Source organism: Lynx canadensis, chromosome B2 (assembly GCF_007474595.2).
Source record: "Lynx canadensis isolate LIC74 chromosome B2, mLynCan4.pri.v2, whole genome shotgun sequence".
NCBI lineage: Eukaryota > Metazoa > Chordata > Mammalia > Carnivora > Felidae > Lynx > Lynx canadensis.
Genome location: NC_044307.1, coordinates 54,732,938 through 54,754,558, shown reverse-complemented (window position 1 = coordinate 54,754,558; position 21,621 = coordinate 54,732,938). Strand labels below are relative to the sequence as shown.

The window sequence follows — 21,621 nt, the reverse complement described above, 5'->3', positions numbered from 1 at the left end:
AGCCATGCCACGTTCAAATCTCAAATTTAATCTAAAGGGTTATGTTGCCAGAAAGAGTAAATGACTTACTCTAAGTGAGAGGTTTTTTTAATATATGAAATTTATTGTCAAATTGGTTTCCATACAACACCCAGTGCTCATCCCAAAAGATGCCCTCTTCAATGCCCATCACCTACCCTTGCCTCCCTCCCACCCCCCCCCCATCAACCCTCAGTTTGTTCTCAGTTTTTGAGAGTCTCTTATGCTTTTGCTCTGAGAGATTTTAAAAAGTACCAGTAGTAAAGCTACTTAGCTGTTCCCTCCCTACCAAGCAAAAAAAGTAATATCTTATGGTGAACTGACTTGACATTTATATAGGGAACCAGCCACTCAGACTGTATTTATTTCTATTGTGAAAAATACTTCCTGAAAAAAACCTTCCATTAACTGAAAAACTGGCAAAAACTAAAGATACAACATTGTCACAGATTCTCATGACACTATTCAATAGATTCTTCCTTGTTTATATAGGAAGCTCCAGTTCAGTAATATCACTTTCTGGTCCTAACAATAGAAAATTTCTGAAAAATTATAAAGAAATAACAGGTTCAAACTTCTATCATTTGTTTATGCTATGATGGAGATTTACAAAACCTGAAAAATCAGCAAACTGCCTATAAAATAATGACTAATATGAGAGAACTTCTCACTGTATGTTACTTGCAGTATGAATTTTTGTCATATTCTAAAGAGTTTTGTGGGTTAATCGGTAACTAGGAGCCTTGAGACCACAAAGCCCCTGAAATTGTATTTGATATTGCATATACAAGTTTTTTTGTTTTTAATTTTAGAGTGAAAGGGGTGGGGCATCTGGGTGGCTCAGTCAGTTAAGCATCCGACTTTGGCTTGGATCATGATCTCATGGTTTGTGAGTTCGAGCCCCACATCAGGCCTTCTGCTGACAGTGTGGAGCCTGCCTGGGATTCTCTCTCTCCCTCTTTCTCTGCCTCTCCCCAACTTGCATGTGTGTGTGCTCTCTCTCAAACAAACTTTAAAGAGAGAGAGAGAGAGAGAGAGAGAGAGAGAGACAGAGAGAGAGCATACAAGCAGAGGAGGGACAGAGGGAGAGGGAGAGAGAATCTTAAGCAGCTTCCACCGTCAGTGACGAATCTCTTGTAGGGCTCAATCTCAGGACCCTGAGATCATGACCTGGGCCAAAATTAAGAGTCAGATGCTCAACGAACTGAGCTACCCAGGTGCTCCTATACCTGTTCATTTTTGAGGAAAGAAACATAGCTTTTTGTCAGATTTTCAGAAAGGTCCAATGATTTCCACCCCAAATGGTCTTATTTTCAAATCTAAAGATAGGAACACTGTGCTAATAAGCTAGGAGGGAGGAGTTACCCTGCCATTCTTGTGGTAACCAAAAGTACCTTAAAGGCCTAAGAAGAATGACAGTATTTGTGGACACTGAGAAATTTTCTAAATCCCAATACATATCAAATATCATTTTTAAACAAACGCTATTATTCTACTATTTTTCAAAGCCATTTATTAGGAAAGGTGATGGAATAAAGTTATCCAAGGACTGTTCTTTTTCTTATTATAAAGTTCACTACTAGTCAATTTGATGTCTTTAAGCCTTCCATAAAGAAAAAAAATTTGTCTTCAACTGAATCTGAACATATTGTGATTCAGTATACCTTGTTTTTTTGAATTTTTTTGAATTTTAGAGCTAGCTACGTAAGTATCTTTAAATCTAGGTCTAAATGAAAACTCATGATTGAAGGATTCTACACATCTTTGGCCACTTAATTTTAGTAATTTTCATTACTTTTAAAATGTAGTGGCTGTAGCACATGAAAAGATGCTTGGGCACCTGCGTGGCTCAGTCGGAAGAGTCTGACTCTTGACTTCCACTTGGGTCATGATCTCATGGCTCATGAGTTCGACCCCCATGTCAGGCTTTGCGCTGATAGTGCGGAGCCTGCTTGGGACTCTGTCTCCCTCTCTCTCTGCCCCTCCTCTGTGTGTTCGCTCCCTCTCTCTCAAAATAAATAAACTTTAAAAATTTTAAAAAATTAAAAGATGCTCAACATCACTAATTGTTAGGGAAATGGAAATCAAAACCACAATGAGATCCCACTTCATACCAATTAGGATGACTACTATAAAAAACAAACAAAACCTAGAAAACAACAAGTGTTAGCAGGGATACAGAACACTTGGAACCCTTGTACACTGTTGGTAGGAATGTAAAATGATATAGTCACTATGGCAAACAGTATGAAGTTTCTCAAAAAATTAAAAATAGAATTAGCATATGATCCAGCTATTACACTTCTGGGTATATATTCAAAAGAAATAAAAAGCAAGGTCTTGAAGAGATATTTGTGCATCTATGTTCATAGCAGTTATTCACAAGAGCTAAAACATGGATACAATGTAAGCATCCACTGATGGACAAACAGATAAGCAAAAAACAGTCTGTGGGTTCAGCTTTTGGCTTTGTCCAGCAAGGCTGAGGATGGCAGAAAGGATTGCTCAAGATTCCATGCAAGTCAAGAGAGGTGAGAGGGAGGCTTAGGGAAGTCTCTCCGAGCTGCTCTCAAGCTCCCATGTTTATTGAGCAGACACTGAGGATAACATTGTGCAATACTCAGTGGGCTACATGCCACTAAGAATGTACAGAAAACGTGCAGAAAAACAAGTTAAGACAGGGTAAAATATTCCATGTGATAACATGGTCTAAGGAATTTGTGAGCATAGGCAGGACCTAACCCCTAGGTATATATTAACAAAGCTTGGCTGCTGTTTTCAGCAAGGCCAGAAAGCAGTTTTCTGCTTTGCAATGTGTTCCCTTATAATCTCTTAACCCAGGACATACCTATTTGATTTCCCACAAAAGTCTATACATACAATGGAATATCATTCAGCCTTAAAAAGGAAGGAAATTCTAACATTTGCTATAACCTGGATAAAGCCTGAGGACATTATGCTAAGTGAAACAAGGCAGCCACAAAAAGACAAATGCTGTATGATTTCACCTATATGAAGTACTTAGTCAAAATACTGAAGAATGGTACTTGCCAGGGGTTGGGGAAAGGGGAGTGCGAAGTTACTATTTAATGGGTATAAAGTTTCAGTTTGCAAGATGAAAAAAGCTCTGAAAATGGATGATGGTGACGGCTGCACAAAATGTAAATGTAGTTAACACCAGTGAACTATATACATACACTTCAGAATGGTTAAGATGGTGAATCTTCCATATATTTTGCCACAATAAAAAATATTAGAAAAAACAGAAATAAAAAGTAGTGGCTAGGAATCATATTTTTTTCTTATGGTAGTAATAATAAAAATAGCTGCTATTAAATACCCACAGTACTTTATATGCTGTGCTAGACATTTTATACGTATCATTAATTCTTACGACTTTATAGATATGAAAAGTGAGGCTCAAAAAGTTCAGTAACTTGCCTGAAATCACACAGCACGGAGGCAGCAAAGTTAGCATTCAAACCAAAGCCCATGCCCTTCTTTTATGCACTGTAGTACAATCTCTGCATTTCATAAAAATTCAGAATAAAGTACACAGGTGCCCTCAAAGAGCAGTAAATTCATAAGAGCACTGATTATGAACTGATTAAAAAAAACAAAAAAACCACACACACCTAGAGCATAAGGGGCACTGAGAGGGGAACAATCAGAATATAATAACCTATATCTTACCTCCAACCTTAATACACCCATGCAGACCTACTTATATGCAGCTCTCATTCCAAATCAAGTTGGTAAGAAAGGCAAACCGATAATAAGTTTCACGTTGGAAATTACCAAAGAAATGTTTCCCAAATCAGAATCATAAGAAAAGGGAAAAAAGGTGCTCTAGGGTGGCAGAAGGTAAAAATTTAGGTATTTCACAGGATATTAAGTGGATGTTGTTAAGGACTGGGGACAGGATGGCAAAAAAATAAAAGAAAAAGATTAAAAAAAAAAAAAAAAGAGCAGCCAGAGATAGAAAAAGCAAACATATGAAAACAAAAATTACAGAACAGGAAGATAAAATTCAGTACTAAAGAATGACATAAATATGCAAAACAGAGTTGATTTTCCTTTAAAGAGCAGAGTTGGGCTAGTAGATTAAAGATTCCTAACTTGGCAGAAGTAAACTGATCCACTGTAATGAGTGATTAGAGCAAAATTTTTCAGAATGGGTTTTCAATCAAAATGTGGCTCCAAAAATGTTGAAAGAAAAAAATACCTAGGCGGACAGCAGAGTTGTAAAATTTAAAGCATATAATAAAGGGGCGCCTGGGTGGCTCAGTCGGTTAAGTGGCCGACTTCGACCCAGGTCATGAACTCACAGTTTGTGGGTTCAAGCCCCGCATCGGGCTCTGTGCTGGCAGCTTACAGTCTGGAGCCCGCTTCAGATTCTGTGTCTCTCTCTCTGCCCCTTCCTTGCTCATGCTCTGTCTCTGTCTCTCAAAAATAAATTAAGTGTTAAAAAAAAATAAAGCTTATGATAAAAATGCCAAAGAGGGGCGCCTGGGTGGCGCAGTCGGTTAGGCGTCCGACTTCAGCCAGGTCACGATCTCGCGGTCCGGGAGTTCGAGCCCCGCGTCGGGCTCTGGGCTGATGGCTCAGAGCCTGGAGCCTGTTTCCGATTCTGTGTCTCCCTCTCTCTCTGCCCCTCCCCCGTTCATGCTCTGTCTCTCTCTGTCCCAAAAATAAATAAAAACGTTGAGAAAAAAAAAAATTAAAAAAAAAAAAAAAAAAAAAAAAAAATGCCAAAGATACGTTTTCATTGAGGTCATTCATCAATATCTTCAAATCTTATTCATGACTGGAAGCCATTAGGATATTTAAAAATTATTCTTTTGTTCTTTTCTTCTATTCACATTTACTTCAGAAATTATGAAAAAACTCATCTGATTCCCTAGAATTACATCCTTTCTTAAATGCTTGGTAGTGAAAGTGAACATTAGCACGTCCTTTCATTGAACAATATCAGAATGTCAGAGAAGAGAGTTTAAGTCCTGGGAATAGGACAGGAAGGTACCTCTTTCAAGGAACTAAACCTCTCTCAGGGCTTCATTTCATCCCTGCCAATCTCTTAAAATGATCTTTTTTTTTTTTTTAATTGCCATAGTATTATTTATTCTTTCTGGTTTAATCTATAAGCAATTAGCTTTCAGAAAAATTGAAGATAAATTTGGAATTTCAGAAATAGTGAAAATCTGGATTCTGAGCTTTGCAAAATTATACTAACATATTTCAAATCATGAATATGTATTTTATATACATGAACACAGATTTTATCTATTAGATCAGAAAAGGCTTCAGAAAATTATGAAATCATCCTTTCTCTAAAACACTAAAAAATGAAAGGGAGAAAAGGAAAAAATAAAAAAAGTATGAGAGCATGATGCTTTAGTGAGCAGCCAGTAGTTCACTAGTGGACAGCAGTTTATTGGTTTCTCTCAGCAGTGAAGTCTCCTCCTCTTGGGTGGTTTGCACTGTGACTGCAGCTGCGTACCTTTGGTAGTATCAGATATGCTATTTAACAAGGCACACATCATATCTCCCTCTAAATGGTGAGGGTTTAGTATATGTGCTGGCCTCTGAGTCTTCTTAAATTGGTTCTCTAGCTCCAGAAAACCTTGATCTCCTGAGAGGATGGTGAAAGGAATCTGCTTGGGTAGTTGTTCATCTAGACGGCCAGCCTAAGTTGGAACAAAACGCATATGTTGATAAAAATCAGTATTTGAGTTTTAAACCATTACATCTATTTCAGTATGAACACATACCTAGAAAGGTTTATTTATTTATTTTACGATTTTATTATTTTTTTAAAGTAGTCTCTACACTCAACATGGGGCTCAAAGTCAACCTCGAGATCAAGAGTTGCACACTCCACTAACTGAGCCAGCCAGGCACCCCTAAAAAGGTTTATTTAACTTGTTCTCTAGCTCCCACCAAAGTATGATACAAAGATCTCCTTCATAAATAAAATATAACACATTTAATCAAATGTAAACTGCCACGAATTATAAGATAAGCTATTTTATGTGCCACTAAGAAAGAAAAAAAATACCAAAAGAAGTCAAATAAGAGGCTGGAATGCTACAAGGGTTACACACTTTATCTAAGGATAAATAAGAAATAAATCTGCCATAGAGAGAAGGTAAGCAAGGTAATCTGCATAATTCAATCTTAGCACTGAATAGATGGAAAAGAAAATGTTTTGTGGTTTAAAATGTAAGCAGGAGTTAACAAGGTTACAGAGTAAATTCATGTTATCAGCGCAACATGTAAACTGACTTACATTTAAGCAGAGAATTTAATTTAAAATGGGTCTCAGGTTGGTAGTTTCTCTAGGTGACTGGCAGACAGAGAAGCAAATGCAAATTTCACCTAGGCCAACAGTGATTGTTAAGGTGTCTCCCAATTTCAGAGATGTTAAAATGTGAAAGTATCTCAGCATACATCAAATACACTGTCATCTATTGATCATTATTCTATAAATAGTTGAGGGTCTACAATGGGTAGCTGGGAGTCTGCTAGGAATTGGGGAAAGCAGTAAATAAGTATGATATGGGTCCTTGCTCTCATTAGTCATCAGCAGAATCTTATGTAGAAGGTTTTATACAAAAATATAGCACTGAAGAATGCTCTATACTGTCATTACGATTCAAGTGGAAAAAAAAATTCCAAATGGGTCCTAGATTCACATTAGATTTTGAATAAAACAATCACTCACATGCATACATATGGCAAAATCAGCAGCATCTTTTCTTTTACTACAACGAGGATGAAGGAAGAAACATCCAATCCTATTCAGGTAATTATAGATCTTACAGTTGAGTGGAGGCTTCCAATTGGTGTTTCCTCCTATTATTTTTAGAAAAGGCATAAATGATAGTCAAACAGAGAAAAAAAGAGAACTGAACAGTAGCTACAACTGAAAGCTCTATCAAGAAAAAACACACTAGAAAAAGATTTTTTTAGAGGGCAAGTACTAGATTAGAATGCAGAACTCAGTTCTAGTATAGGCATCACCATCTTGTTGCTTTACAATCTTGGCAAAGTAGGCCACCTTCCCTGCATCTGCCCATTAATCTGAAAACTCATAGGTTATGTTAAGGAAAATCAAAAGTAATTATGTGTAAGGAGTCTCTGACTGGTATAATTCCATATAAATGTAAGCATTAATTTTGTTTTGTTTTGTTTTTAACAAATATGTCAAGACTATTCAGTGGATAGAAATGATAGGCAATCAGCAAAGCTAAATTTACTAAAAGGTTGTACTAGAGTATTTATCCAGGTCAGTACGTTTCTTTTTTAATTTTTTTGAGGTCAGTATGTCTCTATCCTAAATCCAGTCCTCCTCTTTGTTTTTTTAAATTATTTTAAAAATGTTTATTTACTTATTTTGAGAGAGAGAGAGAGAGTGTGAGGTGGGGGGGAAGGACAGAGAGAATCCCAAGCAGGCAACATGCTGTCAGTGCAGTGCCCAACACAGGGTTCAATCCCACGAACCGGAGATAATGACCTGAGCTGTCAACTGAGCCACCCAGGCACCCCAAATCATCCTCTTATATGCTGTTGCCTATCAAACAGAAAGTTTATTGGATGCTCACTATACTAAACTTCCGTAAATCATAGTCATCTCTCTCCCTGTTTGGTCAATGGTTTGTAAAGAAATATTTAGATGAAGTTGCATAGTTATGAACTTCAGTTCAGTAAGGATGAACTGAAGAGGCAATTACGGCAATTTTAAAATCATACTAGTTCTGTAGCCAAGCGGTCCAAGTTCAAAAGCTAACTCTATTATTTATTAGTTTTACACTTTGGAAAAAATAAACTTCTCATGCATCCTGCCTTATGTTTTAAGAAGGAGATAAATATAATAATCAGTAAGCATGGGTTAATACCAAGCATTAGTACCTGGCACATTGTAGGTGCTGAATAAATGTTTTTTCAATATGTATCAAAAGATCCACAAACTTTAGGTCACCAAAGAGAGCTAACATTCACCACAAAGAAATGTAAAGAGAAAAATATTCTGGCAAAGTAGCTACAATGCAAAGTGACAATATTGCAATTACGTTTGTATGTTCTATTCAAGAAGGTTCAAGAGCAATCCTTTTAATGTGGAACATATTCTAATGAAGAAAAGAGGAGAAGGTATCAGATGTTTTCCTTATCAATCATACCTTGAAAGCCCCAGATGAATGTTCCTTGGTTAAGATGCCCTGGTAGATGACCAAAAAAGTTTGACCAGTTATCAAAGTCTACAAAGACTATATGAGTCATGGTTCGCAGATAATCCAAATCTGGAAGTTCAACAACTTCTTCATCTGAGAAGAGAAACATTAACATGAATTTGGTAAGAATTAGCTAAAAACGCTTTAATTTTTCAAGTTTAAAAGATACTAGAGAATATGCAAAAATATTAATCTTGAATATTATTAATTTCTACTTAAACCTTTTCATGAGATCCAAACCTATACATGATACAGTATATTTACACCAGATAAAAAATATTCTGAATACTTCCAAAATTTTATTATTCTTTCTATAAATACATGCCATTGATGCTAAGCCTGTCTTTCTCTTTTTAATTAAAAAAAAAAAAAAACAAAAAACAACTGAGGTGGCTCAGTTGGTTGAGCATCCAACTTTGGCTCAGGTCATGATCTCATGGCTTGTGGATTCAAGACCTGCATTGGGCTCTGTGCTGACAGCTCAGAGCCTGGAGCCTGCTTTGGATTCTGTGTCTTCATCTCTCTCCGCTTCTCCCCCACTTGCATGCACACTGCTCTCTCTCAAAAATAAACATTAAAAAATTTTTTAAAAAATAAATTAAAAAAACCTGTCACACAATTAGTCAGAAATACAGTCCTCATTTTTTTTTGCCCATACACATGAATATTGCCTAAAACATGTCTTCTTTGTATGTAGCAGCTAGGCTCTGCCACCAATATGCTGGTCTGAGTCCACAAATCCATGTAACTTAGACCTTCCCTGTCACTTCTCTGGCTCTCCTCTCCTGCTAAGCTGTTTCCTGGCAGTAACTGAAATCTGCCACTACTATAGCTACTGCTGCTGCTGGAACTGCCATAGCCATCTTAGTTTTGTAGACTGGCAAAGTATTGGCCTGTACTACCATAGGGGCCAGAGCTTCTGTCTCTTTTCTCTTTTCATGGGTCCCAAATTTGAAGACTGTTATAACTGCCAAAATCATTATAGCTTCCGCCACTTCCAAAATTACTTCCATCATTACCAAATCTGTTATAGCTAAGACTTTCTTTAAAAGTTGTTTATAATAATAAAATATAATAAAATAATAATAATAAAATAAATGATAATTAAAAAACAATGTACTGGGAGAACTAAAAGACCAAGTTTTAAGGCTGAAAAACCAAAAACTTGCACCATACATCAAATAAAATTTCAAGGTGGGGCACCTGGGTGGCTCAGTCAGTTAAGCATCCAACTTCGGCTCAGGTCATGATCTCACAGTTTGTGAAAGTTTAAGCCCTGAACTGGGCTCTATGCTGACATCCTGGAGCCTGCTTTGGATCCTCTGTCCCCCTCTTTCTGCCCCTCCCCTGCTCATGCTCCCTCACCTCTCAAAAATAACTAAAAACATTTAAAATATATATATATTAAAATAAAATTTCAAGATTACCTGGTAAGAACTTCTCCCCACCAGAATTATGTTCTTTTCCCAATCTAGGCTGATTTATTAGTAACCTGCTAGCTATGTGATTAAAAACCCTACAGAGCACAAATGAAATAAATGACAACCCTCTACCATAAAGTGGTGCATAATAGGTATTGGTGGCACATCAGCACCTCCTACCATAAACACATCTTTCTTGGTTCTCTTAAGTTCTTTCTTCTTCCACCATTCTCCAACTCTTGTTCTCCATCTCTTTCACTTCTTTCATAATTTTCTATCTTGATAAGGCCTTAAAGTTTCTAGTGTACCAATGCAAACCTTAACATTTTAAATTATTTTTAAAATGACTAGGTTCTACTCCATCTAATACAGCCTCCCTCAAATATACTGCACTGCCATCCTCTCCCATTTCCAAGCCACCTATCTTCTTTTATCTTGTCTTAAAATTCTTAGTAATTGTAAGGGCCCCTGGCTAGCTCAGTCAGTGGAGCATGTGACTCTTGATCATGGAGCTGTGAGTTCAAGCCCCACACTGGGTGTAGAAATTACTAAGGAAAAAAAATTTTTTTTAATTCTTAGTAATTGTAGATTTAGATACTACAATCATCTATCAAACACAGACCGACATAAATTCCCAAAAGTAATCGGGAGAACAAGAGAAAAGCACAAGAGAACATAAAAACAGTGTAATCACTGCTTCACTGTTAAAAGTAGAACTGAATGAGTTGATAGTATGTCATGTAATCATTTCTTACATAAAACATGCCATGACTAAAGATGATGCTAAGATCTACAAATGCTATATACAGCAAGCCTGTATAAACTCAGTAGTTCATAAAAATAGTTTATAAAAAAATTTTAGCCAAAATTTTCACATATCCTCATTGTCCCCTCTCTACACTGTGTAACTTACCAAGAGCTCATATTTATTTAAAAGAATATGGACTTAAAATTATATTCTAACCACGACAAATTATACTTCTAAACAAAATAAAACCATTGTCCTCTTCTAGACTTACTCTTTTTTTTTTAAGTTTATTTATTTATTTTGAGGGGGGAGGGGCAGAGAGAGAGGGTGAGAAAGAATCCAAACCTCGCTCTGTGTTGACAGCACCTAAGCCACCCAGCACACCTACACTTAGGGAGTCTTATCTAGATTAAGTACAAAGGGATCTATACCTCAATTTTCTCCCTGGTTTCCTGCTACCATTTGTAACTCTCTTCTAATTGCTATTTTAAGTCTAAGTAAAAGCTCTGCTTTCCAGAAAATCATAACAAAAATATATAAATTCTGAAGTGAACATTAAGATTTCTCATAATTATGGAATAAAGCCAAAATATGAGGATGTGGAGAAAAAGGAACCCTCATACACTGTTGGTGGCAATGCAAACTGGTACAGCCACGATGGAAAATATGGAGATTCTTTGAAAAATTAAAAATAGAATTACCATATGATCCAGTAATTCCACTACTAATTACCTGAAGAATATGAAAACACTAATTCAAAAAGCTATATGGACCCCTATGTTTACTGCAGTATTTACAATAGCCAACTTATAAATACAACCCAAGTGTCCACGGATAGATGAATGGATAAAGAAGATGTGGTGTATATATACAATGGAATATTAGCCATAAAAGAGAATGAAATCTTGCCATTTGCAACATGTATGGATCTAGACGGTATAATACTAAGGGAAATAAGTCAGTCAGAGAAAGACAAATACCATACGATTTCACTCATGTGTAATTTAAGAAACCAACCAAACAAAAAAAAGACAAAAATCAGACTCTGAATATAGAAAACTAGTGGTTATCAGAGGGGAGGTGGATGGGGAGGATGAGTGAAATAGGTGAGGGGATTAACAGTACACTTATCATGATAAGCACCGAGTTCTGTATAGAACTGTTCAATCACTATACTGTACACCTGAAATGAATATAACACTATGTTAACTATACTGGAATAAAAAAACAAGTTTAATTAAATAAAAAAAAAGAATTTTCCAACAACAAAAGAATAAAGTCAAAATATAAACACAAAGAGTTCACTGGATTTATCTTCTTAATGAACCTTCTAAATGATAAGAAGAATCTAAATGTTAAGGATAACATTTATATATATAATATATATATATATAAATTTTATTTATATATATAAATACATATATATATAAATTTTAAATCTGACTTTCAGAAAGACTATCAATTTTCTTCATCTCTCAAAATTCCCATGCTTCTTATAAAAGACAATGTTATCTTAAATACATAGTGTTTAAATCTAATATATACTCTTTGTCCCCTTAAGTTTAGAGTAGTTAAATGAATATTTAAATACTAGTATGTATTCGTATTTAGGAATACATATCCCCCAAAAGTATATGCTATAATGATTACTGTATCATCCCACCATGTTTCTTACTTCAAAACTGAATCATTATTAGCTTTCACAAAAATGATGGCCACAGGTGCACCCAGGTGGCCCATTCGGTGAAATGTCAACCCCCTTTTTTTTTAATGTTTGTTTATTTTTGACAGAGGGAGTGAGACTGGGTAGGGCAGAGAGAGAGGAAGACACAGAATCTGAAGCTGGCTCCAGGCTCCGAGCTGTCTGCACACAAAGCCTGATGCGGGGCTTGAATCATGAACTGTGAGATCATGACCTGAGCTGAAGCTGGACACTCAACCGACTGAGCCACCCAGGTGCCCCAAGTGTCAACTCTTGATTTGACATGATCTCATGGATTAGTGAGATGCAGCCTTGTATTGGGCTCTGCACTGACAGTGCAGGGCCTGCTTGGGATTTTCTCTCTGCCTCCTCCCCACTTGTGTGGACACTCTCAAAATAAATAAATTTAAAAACAAGGATGGCTACAATACATGTATGTTTCTCTATCAGTATGTGAAATCTGCACAGACATTAGAGTTGTAATGCCATACCTATATTCTGACAGCTTAGGTCATTCTCGGCTCCCTTCTCCATCTCTGAATTTTTTGGATGGCTTACTGCCTGTTTTAGTTTTCTCTCTGGACGTGAGGCACTGGCAGCAAACTTGTACAGGCTTGTTTTCTCAGATCCGAAATGAGCCACACTGGGTTTCCGTAAAAAGCAGTGTTTTCTATGGAAGTGCTGCTGAGCACTCTCAGGATCGTGAAACACTTTGGTGCAAGTGCCACACTTGATGACATACCGTTGCTCCTTTTCCTCCTCACTCTTTTCTTCTCTGTGCACTTCATGGATGTGAGTATTGATGTCAGTTACATTCTGTGCTGTTGCTGAACACAAGGTGCAGCGAAACCACAGTTTACCTTTATCCAGCATGATCTGGAGACATCTACCATAATCTTCCTTTCTGTTAACTTTACAGATGTAACTCTCACGGCAACCACAGGTTAACAGGTTACTGGTCTCTATTACTGGAAAATCATTCTCAGTTTTAATTGAAGTTTCAGTTTTTTCTGACACAAACACATAATCTGTGCTGTGGTGTTCCTTATAATGACTTAAAAATGCTTCTTCCACATTAAAGGTAAGATCACAAAGCCCACAGAAGTACTTAACTTTTATCTCATTGTTATGCTCATCTTGGCAATGTCGGTACAGTGTTTCAACCTTGTGAAAAGTCTTTTTGCAATGGGCACAGCTGTATCTATGAAACTGGTGACTTGCTAAAGACATGCAATGCTGTTTTACACAGTCCTGGGAATCAAACATATCTTCACAAATTTGGCACTGCCATTTACCCCTTGGAGGACTATTTGCTGGAGAATGATCAATAATAGTAATAGTTGAAGAAGGATTCTTAGCAGTCAAATTACTCACCAATGTTGCAGAGGATGTTGGCAAAGTTTCACCTTCTACCTCATCCGTCTCATAAAAATATCTGTGTCCATTATGAAATTCAGTCACATGTGCCATGATAGTCTCTTTTCTTGTTAACTCCTTTTTGCATGTCCGACACCAGAAAAGAAAGTTATTTAAATGTGCCCCTCCATGAATCCGGCTCATATGTAAACGGATGACCCCTGAATCTTCACATACCTTTCCACAGACCACACACTTATAACACATTGTGTTTGCTGAGAAAACATGTTTTTCTACTGCATCTTCACTTAGGAATTGTTGATGGCATTCACAAAACCAGGTTTTAACAAATGACTTTTCTTTCTGAACACAAACTGTACCTTCATGGCTTTTACCTTCTAAATTCATCTTCTTTTTTGGAACAGTGGTGCAATCTTGTGAGTTAGATTCTTGAACAGACATGGTTCTTTTAAGTGATGAAAATTTTGATCGATCTAGCAAGAGATTCAAGTCAGAAGAAGGTTTGTTCCCTTCACTGCTATGGCAATAAAGTAAGACTGATTCTTCCATTGAGGTAATGACTCGGACTTTGTGCCCTGAATTCTGCTTGTGATTTCGGGTACTGGTTTCCTCCGCAAAGACTTGGTTGCAGTTTGGACAGTAACCTCTTAATACGAATTTTTCTGCAACTTGGGCAATGCTCTTCTCAGCCAAAGCTACAGGACCAGCATTTCGACAACGAACTCTAAATCAGATGAAAAAAACCTCTTTTGTAAGTACTTTCTAAACACAGTATCTCTGCTTTTTATAGGAATTATAAACAATGTATACAAAAAGCACTAAAAGGTATTTTTCAATAAAAATGCAGGTTACAGAATAATTTTACCTCAGAGTACCTGAGTATTACCTATATTTTGTCTGTTTCTAATCCATGTACAGAACAGTAAAACTAGAATCAAAGGATCAAAAAAATTCATACAAATATTTGGAAATTGAATCCCTAATCCTTAGAAGTTAAACAACAAATTTCTACTAAATCTATGGGTCAAAGGAGAAATTAAAAGGGAAAAGGGAAAATATTTTTAAATAAATGAAAAAGAAAACAACCTATCAAAATCTAAGGGTAATTCAATGCTTAGAGGAAAACTTGTAACTTTAAATGTTTATACAGAAAAAGAAGGTCCAAAGTCAATCTAAGCTTCTACTATAGGAAGCTAGAAAAACATAGCAAATTAAACCCAAAGTTTAATTTTTTTAAATGTTTATTTTTATTTTTTTGAGAGACAAAGCATGAATGGGGGAGCGGCAGAGACAGAGACAGAGAGAGAGAGAGAGACAGAGACAGAGACAGACAGACAGACAGACACAGAATCCAAGGGAGGCTCCAGGCTCTGAGCTGTCAGCACAGAGCCCAACGTGGGGCTCAAACTCACAAGCCATGAGATCATGACCTGAGCCGAATGCAGACGCTTAACCAACTGAGCCACACAGGTGCCCCATAAACCCAAAGTTTAAAGAGCAGAAATCAACAAAGTAAAAAATGGGCAAAAAGCAGAGAATCATCAGTAAAGTCAAATGCTGGTGGTTTCAAAGATCAGCAAAAATTTGTTTTGAGACAAATTATAGAAATAAACAAACGCTAAAAAAACCAAAAAGCTTTAAAAAAGCTGACATTCATAAAAGTTGAAGTAAACAAAATATATTCCTGAAGAATAAGCAAAGGATACTCAGGAAAGAGGATGGACAGCCACAAAAGACATAATTAATATGATAGCAAAGTCTAGACTGGGACAGAATATAGTCACATATTTCTGACAAAATATTTACATCTAGAATATATCAAGGATTCCAATTCACTATGAAAAAAGCAAACAATCCAATCTTTAAACTAGCAAAATACTTGAACAGACATTTCACAAAAAAAGATAAATGAATCACCCATAAGCACATGAAAAAGTGCCCAACATCATTGTTTATCAGGGAAATGCAGATTAAAACCACAAAGAGGAACTCAAAGAACAGCTAAAATGAAAGACTGGCGATACCAAACCTTGGCAAGGATGCAGAGAAACTGGAACTCTCATACCTTGTTGGTACAAACACTTTGGGAAAGTATGTAGTAGATTCTTACAAAATTAAATATACACTTACTCTTTGATCCAGCAATTCCACTCCTAGATATTAATCCAAGAGGAATGAAAACATATGTCCATAAAAGACTTGTACAAAATATATACAGTGGCTTTATTTATGATAGCTAAAAACTTTAAATCCAAATGTCCATCATCAGGAGAATGAATAAACAAATTGTGCTAAGTTCATATAATAAAATACTACTCACCAATAAAGAGGAACAATGTACTAAGCAACATAGGTGTATCTCGCAGATATTATGACAAATACAAGAGAGTACATACTACATGATTTCAATTACATGAAGTTCTCAAGGAGATGAAGCCAATGCAAGGTGGAAAAAATATCTAGGGCAAGCAGGGTAAGAGGGTGGGAAATGACTGGAAAGGGACACAATGGAACTTTCCACAGACAGGTAACATATTATGATAAAAGCATAGGTTAACAGATGTAGGTATCTGTCTGTGATTTTATGTCAAAATCATAAAAGTTAAGATGTGTACACTGTGATTAATTCAATTTGTATTTCAAAAACAAAGAACTTTTAAAAATAATTAAGGGGCTGGGGCGCCTCGGTGGCTCAGTCTGTTAAGCGTCCAATTTCAGTTCAGATCATGATCTCTTAAGTTGTCAGTTTGAGCCTTGCATCAGGCTCTGTGCTGGCAGTGCAGAGCCTGCTTGGGATTCTCTCTCTCTCTCTGCTTCTCCCCTGCTGGTGCACACACACACACTCTCTCTCTCTCAGATTAAATAAACTTAAAAAAAAATAAGGGGAATAAGGAGCATAAAGATGTATAGAATAAAATGGGTAAATGGAGGTTCGCTAGACTATTCTGCTGACTTCATACAGTTGAAATTTTACATAATAAAACATTAAGAATAAAAATAACAGGTAGAACCAGGATTTGAACTCACGAAATATAAGTCAGAACCAGGACTGCTAACCTTAGTAGTTACACTGGGTATATACAGAGTAATTATATTCTACTGCCTTGTTTATTGAGAACATATTTTACTCGAAGGTTTGTGAAAATAATTGTTCTATTTAAATGAATGCAATTTAGTAGATACGAACTTTTAATATATTTTAATGATATAACAGGAAAACAGAGACCTAAGAGACAGAGCACCTAAATAGAAAATATGTACAGACTTTGTTTGGATCATGATTCCAAGAAACCAAATGTAAAACAAAAAACTTTATGAGATAATCAGGGAAATTTTATAACTGATTAGGTATTTGATGCTATTAAAAATACCAGTTTTTTAAGTTGTGATAATGGTATTATAGGATTTTTTTAAAAAAAGGAGTCCTTATCATTTATAGTTATATATAGAAGTATTTACAGATAGAATGACATGATTTACCGCAAAATAATAACTTGCAGGGGGGTGAGAATATAAATGAACACGACTGCCATGTGTTGCTAAATCCTGAAGCTGGGGTTGTACATTGCTTGATAATTTCCATTGCAAAGACAAAAAAAAATCACACTTGATTATTTGATAAATTTGGTCTTTCACTGAAATTTAATTTTCATATGTATATTATACTTTCCATTCTGGTTGACTTAAAAGCAAGTCACACTTAAAGGCAAGTTAACCCACTCCTCCCCCCATACACACACTCTTCACAAACATACAGAGAAAAACACAAATAGAACAGTTGGTTTTACATTCACAGCAATATCAATATATCCACTTTTTCCACACCTTCAACTTCTCTCATTATGTTAAATTTGATTAATTTCCAGACTAATACATAATCTCATTTTAAAAGCAGAGGAACATGAAATAGAAAAACATCCTATTGAATCCTCCTGCTGGTAAAGAGCTTCTTGGGCAGGATTCCCTTACAGCCCGACTAGACCTGTACAAACCTGAAGTGGGCAGTGAGCTCCATGTGAGAACGTAGTGTCTGATGGCAGGCCACACACTTAACTTGAAATGGGACATCTTTGCAGAGAGAGATCAGAAGTTTCTTTGCAAAAGATGGAAATGATATTGGCTGTGCTATTCCCTTGTCATCTGAAAGACAAAATACACTATAACTTGCAAAGATTTAAGCAGATAGCAACCCAACCTTCCTCCCCTTTGCCTTTCTCAACATTGGCTGGAATATGTAAAAGATTGTTGTGCTAAAAAACTAAGAGAAGTCATTTTCCAGCCGTTAAGTACAAAGGATGCTGAACTCATGCTCAAAATCTGAACCTTTAATGCAGAGAAACACCCAACTTCCCAGATATTATGGATATATAAAAATTATTATTACATCAAAAATTATTTTTTGTATTTATTACATAAAGAAATGTTTTCTTTCCAAGTTTCTCTTCATTCCTCAAAGTAACTAAACCTTACTGCTGGTACAGATCAATGTTGAGAATCTTTTTTGAAAAATAAAAATTAAGACAATCTTTCACTTTCATGTTTCCAATCCAATGTGAGGATAAGTTACCTCAAGAATTATCTGAGAAGTATGGTAAATCAGCAAAGATTAAAGTACTTTAATAATTTTCAGAACAGAGTATTAACATACCACTCAGTTTAAAATTCTGATGGAAATGATTCTTTCCAGACATATGCTTCAAACACTCATCCTTGCTGCTAAAAAGAAGGAAGCAATTTGGACACGCAAAACACTGAATAATCTGAGGAAGAAGGTTGTTTTTATGTCCATCATCTGCAGCTTCCTAAAATACAAGCAAAGCTGTATTACAGACAACTAAAATCAATATTCAATTTTTAAAAATCAACTTTCAAAATTTCTGATTTGGAATATTCTGTACCAGTTTTTAACAAGAGAACTTTTCTTTCCTCAGTGTGAACTATGGAATTTTTATCATTAAATTGCCTATGTGGATTAAAAATTTTTTTTCTTAACTCTTCACCATCTTTTTGTGATAATATACAAGTAAATTTGCTTTCTATATATTTTTCTTTTATATACACATCTATATTATGTTAATAAATGTTTTCATATCACATACACTTTTTCTTCCATTTTGCTTTATTCACTCTATTCTGCAATATAACCTATGTTTATATATATGTATTCTTCCACAAATATCTCCATGCTTAATAATCTACAAAAATATATAGAAATAAACACACAGGGAACTGCCACTGTTTTACCAAATATTGTCATCTTACAGACTCTTCTGCTTCTTAGTTCTCTTATTCCACAATACCTAATGAAAATGCCTAAAAAAAATCAACTGGAATACCTCTAATTCATTCTTCTCAATGGTTGCAAAGTTCTCAACTGGTTGTAAACCAGTGTAGGTTTACTAAGACTTAGGTAACTATTCATTAGACTTTTTTTTTTTTCTTGCCACTATAAACAACACAATGGTCGGGGCGCCTGGGTGGCGCAGTCGGTTAAGCGTCCGACTTCAGCCAGGTCACGATCTCGCGGTCCGTGAGTTCGAGCCCCGCGTCAGGCTCTGGGCTGATGGCTCGGAGCCTGGAGTCTGTTTCCGATCTGTGTCTCCCTCTCTCTCTGCCCCTCCCCTGTTCATGCTCTGTCTCTCTCTGTCCCAAAAATAAATAAACGTTGAAAAAAAAATTTTTTTTAAACAACACAATGGTGTTACAAACTGATAAGAACATATACTACACTTGATCTTAGCCAAAAGGCCAAGAAGCAATAACACAATGGTGTTATAAACAACCTTGAATACATATCCTTATTTACAGACGTATTTTTCTCATTATTAGGAGTGGCCCTATTGAGTTAAAAGGTTTATTACTTGAATATTAAAGGATACTGTATGATTGTTTTTCAAATAGGCTCTACCAATTCACACATTCCCCAGCAATGAATGAGCGTGGTACAATAGCTACTATAGATTTTTTTTTTTTCAATTCATACAATTCTATGGATATTCCATATTCTGTGGATTGCTTACTCATACCCTTTTGTCTGATGTTTCAGTTGGTTTTGTTTTCTCCCCTGCCGGTTAACTTGTATCATTTCTTCATTATAAAAATTAACTTTCTGTCTGATGCTCCATTTTGCAAGCATTTTTCAAATATCTATGAATTTTGATGTGGTCACTTTAAAATTTTAATATAGTCAAACAGATATGTCTTTCTAGGTGTCCACTTGGTTAAGAGGCTCCTCTATCTCAAAATTGAAAATGTTCTAAATATAAAAAAAAATTTTTTTTAAAGTAAACTCTACCTCCAATGCGGGGCTCCAACTCACAACCCTGAGATTAAGAATCACATGCTTGGGGTACCTGGGTGGCTCAGTCAGTTAAGCATCTGACTTCAGCTCAGGTCATGATCTCATACTTCGTGGGTTTGAGCCCCGTGTCAGGCTCTGTGCTGACAACTCAGAGCCTGGAACCTGCTTCTGATTTGGTGTTTCCCTCTCTCTCTGCCCCTTCCCTGCTCACGCTCTATCTCAAAAAAAAAAAAAAAAAAAGAAAAAAAAAGAAAAATTTTAAAAGAGTCACATGCTCTACCAACTGAGTCAGCTAGGCGCCCCAAAGCTGAAAATACTTTAAAGTATCTATATTTATGTCTGTGTATATGTGCTTGTGTATAAATGTAATTTGACATCTTGTTAATGGTCCTTAGAGTAACAGCCTTAGAAGTAGTACTGTGTCTTTTTAAATTTACAATCATTAACATTAGGGATATAGAAAGCTTATATAGTGCTAATAAGATGCAACAGAAAGAGAAATAAGAAATTTACATTTATATTGAGCACATGTGAAGAAGCACATTAGGGTTCAAAACGTGCTTTTCCATTTAGTCCTTACAATAGTCCCATGAAGTACTATTTTCATTATTTATAAATGAGAAAACTATATTGAGTTAAGTCAACACTTCCCTCCAATCAAGTTGTACCCTGGGAAGAGACAAAATAACCATTCAAACAGTCTTATACCTTTGATTAAAAATTCTATGCTCTTGGGGCGCCTGGGTGGCTCCATCGGTTGGGCGGCCGACTTCGGCTCAGGTCATGATCTCGCGGTCTGTGAGTTCGAGCCCCGCGTCAGGCTCTGTGCTGACAGCTCAGAGCCTGGAGCCTGTTTCAGATTCTGTGTCTCCCTCTCTCTGACCCTCCCCCATTCATGCTCTGTCTCTCTCTGTCTCAAAAATAAATAAACAGTAAAAAAAAAAAAAAAAAAATTCTATGCTCTTTCCACTATACCTTACCCCATTTTAATTTAGTGAGTGCCCTGCAGAAGATCACATCTAAGAAGATACTTAGAAAGCTCTAAATAAGAGCACTAAAGGCATTTCTTAAACACCAATTTATAAAAATGTCCCTAACTTGAAGAATGCTAACAAAATAATTCTTAGTTCAACTGTGAGTTATAAATGGATTCAATATAAAGCTTGTTTAAAATATTTGCTCAATAGAACAAGAATGTGATCCTACATAAAATTTTACTGAAATATAACAATTGCAAAAGCATAGCATATTAGCTCGTGCAAACTAGGGGAATAAGTGGGAAATAGTTATTCAATTCTTTTCTACCACTATATTTTCAGCTATATTAAAATAAAATACACCATACACATTTGTATATCTAAACCAAGTTAAACCACAATAAAATATTACTTTTTACCCACTAGGATCTAGGCTAGCTTAAAAGGCACATAAGTGTTGATAAGAATGTGGAAAAATTGGCATCTGCATATATTGCTAGTAAGAAAGTAAAATGGTACAGTGTGTTGGATAACAATTTGGCAGTTCTCCAAACAACTGAACATAAGTATGATATGACCCAACAATTTAACCTGTTAGACAAGTAAAGACATATTCACACGAAGATTTATACATTTATTTATAACAACATTATTCACAACAGCCAAAAAGTAGAAATAACTCAAGTGTCCACCAAGTGATGAAATGATAAAGAAAAAGTGGCATATATCCATATGCTGGAATGTTACTTGGCAATAAAAAGGAATGAAGTGCTGATATGCTACAACATGGATGAACCCTGACAACATTATGGTAAATAAAAGAATCTTGTCACAAAAGGCCACATA

At 35.9% G+C, this 21,621-nt stretch overlaps 1 protein-coding gene and 1 pseudogene across 4 annotated transcripts in view; both read right to left on the bottom strand.

Annotated features, from left to right (window-relative positions):
- The window catches only part of ZNF451 (zinc finger protein 451), an 89,155-nt gene that overhangs the window by 17,119 nt on the left and 50,415 nt on the right, over window positions 1-21,621 (bottom strand). For 2 of the 4 annotated variants that reach the window (XM_030315757.1, XM_030315760.1), the window contains 6 exons: window positions 18,146-18,299; window positions 17,490-17,637; window positions 12,612-14,221; window positions 8,199-8,342; window positions 6,743-6,873; window positions 5,519-5,705 (listed from right to left, as the gene is read on the bottom strand). In XM_030315757.1, the coding sequence (XP_030171617.1) occupies window positions 5,519-5,705; window positions 6,743-6,873; window positions 8,199-8,342; window positions 12,612-14,221; window positions 17,490-17,637; window positions 18,146-18,299 (2,374 nt within the window). The remainder of the gene's footprint in view (window positions 1-5,518; window positions 5,706-6,742; window positions 6,874-8,198; window positions 8,343-12,611; window positions 14,222-17,489; window positions 17,638-18,145; window positions 18,300-21,621) is intronic. The other 2 variants (XM_030315758.1, XM_030315759.1) reach the window with 2 other exon arrangements.
- On the bottom strand, window positions 19,124-19,257 carry LOC115515171 (annotated as a pseudogene).